This window comes from Nanorana parkeri, unplaced genomic scaffold (assembly GCF_000935625.1).
Source record: "Nanorana parkeri isolate BGI_ZX_2015 unplaced genomic scaffold, ASM93562v1 scaffold671, whole genome shotgun sequence".
Lineage (NCBI taxonomy): Eukaryota > Metazoa > Chordata > Amphibia > Anura > Dicroglossidae > Nanorana > Nanorana parkeri.
The window spans coordinates 10512-15897 of NW_017306939.1; the positions used below are offsets into that span (position 1 = coordinate 10512).

Sequence of the window (5386 nt, forward strand, 5' to 3'; positions counted from 1 at the left end):
ACTGCTGCTCTAGGAGGTGGCTGAGGAACCTCTCACCTAGCGCAGCACAAAGCATGTGGTGACCCTCTCAACAGTGGGTTGTGACCCACAGGTTGAGGACCACTGATCTATGTGGTCAATGACTTATGAATCTGTAAACATTAAACCATTACAGGAGCTCCTGCGCTGGGATTACCTTGAGGCACGCGGTGCAGAGTAAGTTTGCTGTAAGTGACTTCGGCGTCGGCTGATTCTCCGGCAGCATCTGAGGCAGAGAAGAGACGACAATGACGCATTCTTCTGTGTTTTGGTCACACAATGTGAGATTTCCAGTGAGGTCATTACATGAGAAGGTCCTCTGCTGGATCTCACATGCAGTTGTCATCACAATGATTCCCCCTCCCCCATTACAAATCAGGTTTATTGGCGACATTTACAGACTTTCAGCTGTAGCAATGAACAAATCAAACCAAAGCCATTGAAATCGGTCAACACAACGAATGTTTCCCGTATTTTCCCAAAATTCAACCGAAAATACAACTTTTAGTGACTTCTGCAGTCTCAGAATGATTCACCCCCTGAATAGAATCCCTCACAAGAGGACAAATCTGAGATTCCTGAGAAGGGGAGTTGAGGAGAACCCCTCGAGTAACTACAGAAGAGCTGCAGAAGGCTCGGTGGCCCCAGGCAATGAGGTTTCAGTTTGCACAGTGAGTACTAAACATAGAAGGTTTCCATGCCGGAACTCCGAGACGTCACCACCACTGACCCCAAAACCACAAGAGAAGTTGCCTGAGCCTCCAATATCCTCCAAATCATATAAATAAGACGGAGAAGTTTCGGGATTCTGTTCTGCGGAGCGATGACACAAAACTGGAACATTGCGGCCCGATGGATCAGCGGTATGTCTGGAGGAAGAAGAAGCATACGAGGAAAAGATCACTCTGCCCACAGGGAAGCATGGTGGTGGCTCGGTGATGCTCTGGGGCTGCTTTGCACCCTCTGGCACTGGAAACCTGCAGCGTGTGGAAGACAAGATGGATCCATTGAAGTGTAGCGCGCTGTAAACAGGAGTGCTGTGAAATGTAGTTCTTCTCAGACTGTAGTTGGTCTGAGATAGATCTGTAGTTACAGTATGTTCCTCTCATCTCTTCAGAACAATCTGTGGATGCCGCATCTGCCTGTTGCTGGCTGTGTTTTTGCCACAGAGCAGCCAATAAGGATTGTTCTGAGCATTTGTGTCTCTTAGCCAACCACTGGAAGGTACAGGCCAGTGATGCATGCTGGGAGAGGATATAAATGCTCAGTGTGGCTGATGTAAGAGTGAGTCACGCCTGGCTCCGCCCAGTTGTTATTGTTTTATGACAGATCAGCATCCCCGGGTCATTTGGGGACGCTGATCTGTCATTACAAGCCGGCGGAGTCAGCCGTGACATCACGGCTGGCTCCACCCAGCTGTCATTTGTGGGGCTTACGGCCGGCCCTATTGGGAATAGCCCAAGCAGCAGCCCTTCAGTTCGACTGAACAAAAGGGCTTCGGCGAAGGAAGAGAGCCGAAGGATCAGCCAAAGCCACGGCTGGATCTTTCGGCTCCTTTGTGAATAGACCCCCTAAGTCATGTATATTGGAGAAGCTTCCTTTAGGATGCTGATAAGTAATTTCTACCACCTCCTAGTCCTCATTACTCCTTTATTACATTGATAATGGTCATACGTGTTGGGGGAATCTGAGGTTGCCGTCCTCTTCGTTGATGTGGACACCGGTGCAGCTTGTGTCTGTACATGAAGAGCAGGAAAGCGGCAACCAGGAGTGAGACCAGAAGAGCCGCCATGATGATCGGTGTGTTGTCTGTACGACTTTTCCCTGCAATAGGAATAGAATGATTGTTATTGGTGAATGAGAACGGATATCGGATATCAGGAGACGGACATTGGACACATGGAGGGGGAAGTGCAACTAAAGACAAAACTTATTTATCTTTGATGTGGACAGAGTGGTGAGGGGTCAGACCCCCTGTCAGATCTTATTACTCTCTATGATCCCCTCTAATGACACTCAGAATTTGTTACATTGTCACTCCACTAGGAGAGTTTAGATCCCTCCTCTGCAATTGTCATCACCAATGTCACCAATGAGGGATAAATCCAAAATCATATTCACCTTTTATCACAATCGGGGTGAAGTGACTACTTTTCCTCACCTTGCCATTCGAAGATCTCACTTCACAGGAATAACTCCCAGAATCCCCCAGCTGAGCGGACTGGACTCCATATTGATGGGAGGAACCGAATTCCTGAACATTCCGTCCATCTCTGTAGAAAGCAAATTGGAGTTGTGTCCCCGTTCTGAGCGGACTGAGACTCGTGTCACATGTCAGGGTCATGCTGTCATCTTCTAAGACTTCAGTAGCGCTTACATTTAGCACCGGGGTGGAAAACAGCTCTAAGGAGAAATATTTAGGAAAAACTCTCATTTTAGCAGGAATTAGTATTTAAATTCTGTAAAAAAAGAAAATGGTAAAATTTTTCTCTAATTATTATCAATTGGTTTTGCCCAAAATATCCAAAAACTTTGGAAAAGGCAATATCAGGTATAGAAATTCCATAAAATTCTGCTGCCCCTCCCTATAAATCTCTAGAAGCTTCCCCAGCATCTGCAGGACAGAATTGTACGGGTTGGGTGACATCTATAACTCTGCACAGGACGCCTTGTATCCTGAGGCTGGCGGTATCATTGTGATCTGTTCAGGAATAAATCATATTCACCTTTTATCACAATCGGGAGGAAGTGACTACTGTTCCTCACTTTGCCATCAGAAGTTCTCACGTCACAGGAATAACTCCCAGAATCCTCCAGCTGAGCGGACTGGACTCCATATTGATTGGGGGAACCGAATTCCTGAACCTTCCGTCCATCTCTGTAGAAAGCAAATTGGAGTTGTGTCCGCGGTCTGAGCGGACTGAGACTCGTGTCACATGTCAGGGTCATGTGATCTCCTTCTACCTCCGGATATTGGATTCCAATGATTGTTGGTTTTACAAACAGCTCTGCAAAGAAGGAGATTCAGGGAGGAACATATATGATATTCTTCTCCAGATAAATCAGAGAAACAAATACAAATATATATTCTTCTGTGAGGCTGGAAAACCTATTGGAAAGCTTTGTTGGAGCCGATGCTGAAGCACAACTTTAAGGAAAAGCAAAGAAACATGTGTGACATTGACATAAAATATTACAATAGTAACATTATCCGGCGTCATCCAGAAGATTTAGTAGAATCCCGGCACCTCAAGGACAGCCACATGTGTCAGCATCTATCATTCTGTATGAGACAAACTCCTTCTGCTGCCATCCAATTGGAGTTCCCCGCCTGCAGCTGCACATAAGCAAAGAAGTGATGGCATGCGGTGATGTAATTGACTTTATATGGCCACATGGCTACATTTGGCTAATGACAATCACCAATTATCCCCATGTGGCCATATAAGGTGGATGACATCAGCACAAGCATCCCACAGCTGACTTGGTGGATATCCCTAGATTTGTTATGGAGTTCATCCCTACTAATAGTAAAACATCAGTGTATTCTTCTCTTTCTGTTGGGTCCATGTAAGGGAATACTCTCTCACAGAATATCCACCTACACCGGATAACCCACTAAGGTAGAAGGACAGCAACGTCACCCCGGAGGAGAACATCAGATAACCATATGCCTACATCTTGCCAGTTGTGGTCCTGCCTTCCTGCAAGGGTCATCAGTGGATCTTCACTCTCTGATCTCTGCTACTACTCTGCTCACTGCCCCTCCTCCAATGACCCCTCTTATGTATAAATTATTGCTGGAGAGGGACCTCTAGCAGGTACTTAAGGATACTAAACCTTTCTCCATCCCTTCACCTGGCAAGGGGGCTGTACATGCCGCCATCTTTGATGTGCTGCCTCTATTCTGTCAGTTTGGGAAATTTCCATATCTGATAATAAGATCCAATATTTGGATTCAGGGTTTCATTTCCATCATTTTAAGCCATGAAACACATCGGCTGTTTCATCAAACATTAATTTTTTTTGTGGACTCTGAAATCTGATTTTGTCTGTTGGTCTTGTTTTCTGTCCGATCTCTGAGATGTTTCCAGTATCTCCCATTGGAGACTGAGCGTTGTTGAGCTGCCTGACCATAAGTCACCCCCCAGAGTCAGACTCAAGTTTTTACATTTAAAGTATTAAATCAACTAAAAATAAATCCCCCAGAGTTCACCTTTAAGGGGTATATTTATGAAGCAGTGAATAAGGCATTTGCCAAACATTCACTGCAGATGAATCTTCCTAATCATTGTTTTTGAGACAGTGAATGAGCCGGCTCAGGGAATTATTATGATATGTTGATCATCAGACACCCGAGTCTTCCGATTCTCAGAACCCTGTAAAAGAAGATGTTCAATACTTACCATTGTCCAATCTTCACATTCTGATGTTATAGATGGTATGTCCCCACTGAGTACTGAGGTCTCACCTGCTGGCTGTCTGCTATTGAGTTCAGCTTTCAGAATACATCAGCCATCCAACATGGAAGGCCCTAATAGAGACAAGCTTTGGCTGCACTAAGAAGTGAAATCTGAGAATTGCCTTCTTTCTGTACCGGCCCGGCAGCTGTAGTCTCCGCTAAACTCAGGTGCTGCAGATGTAATGGTGAAGGTTCTTCCTGTATGGATGACCCATTTACCATCTTTGATCCAGGTGTAGGTCAGATCTCCTCCTCCAGTAGACCCAACATCACACGTCATTGTCATAGACTCTCCTATGAAGATCTTCTTCCAGTTTGGGGTGAAGGTCACCACCGGGCTCACTGCCGATCCTGAAGAGGGTGAAAGAAGAATTCTAACTTATGTCATGTTCATTTCCAGCAATGTAATGTTCTAGGAGAGTCTAATATCAGATACAATACAAGGATCTCATATATAAAGGACAACTGAACTTTCAGACTAATTCAGCTAAATAACTTCTAGAAGAAAGTCACATTCATCTGGACGGTCCATCAAAACAAAAACTGTGCAAAGTTGGTTTTCTGTAGAATGCAGCCATGGCCTGAGTAGAGAAGCCTCTCCCCTGCCAACATGCTGCAGAGAAGGATCTTTTCTCTCTGTGGGGAAGCAGTGGTCTCTCTACACACGTCCAACATGCCCCCTTCTGAGTCAGAGCCAGACCTCTCCAATCAGCGGGGAGAATGAGCTCTTTTGAGTGCAGAGCTATAGGTAACACCAACTCTAGGAGGGACATCAGAGGGACCTTCTTGCACTTCCAGCCCCAGGGCAGACAAGGGCACCACCAGAAGGCATTAGTACCAGAGGGGTTCCTGCCTACAACTGCAGAGAAGCCCGGCATAACCAGGCCAGAATTAACCCGAGACTAA

The 5386-nt window shown here is 45.7% G+C and overlaps 1 protein-coding gene across 1 annotated transcript in view; it reads right to left on the bottom strand.

The window, feature by feature from the left end:
* Positions 1-696: 696 nt before the first annotated feature.
* The window catches only part of LOC108792687 (high affinity immunoglobulin gamma Fc receptor I-like), a 5371-nt gene continuing 681 nt past the window's right edge, over positions 697-5386 (bottom strand). Inside the window, exons 3-7 of the mRNA XM_018563522.1 lie at positions 4616-4858; positions 2745-3026; positions 2140-2421; positions 1693-1842; positions 697-887 (exon numbers count right to left, since the gene is read on the bottom strand). Of these exons, the coding sequence (XP_018419024.1) occupies positions 697-887; positions 1693-1842; positions 2140-2421; positions 2745-3026; positions 4616-4858 (1148 nt within the window). The remainder of the gene's footprint in view (positions 888-1692; positions 1843-2139; positions 2422-2744; positions 3027-4615; positions 4859-5386) is intronic.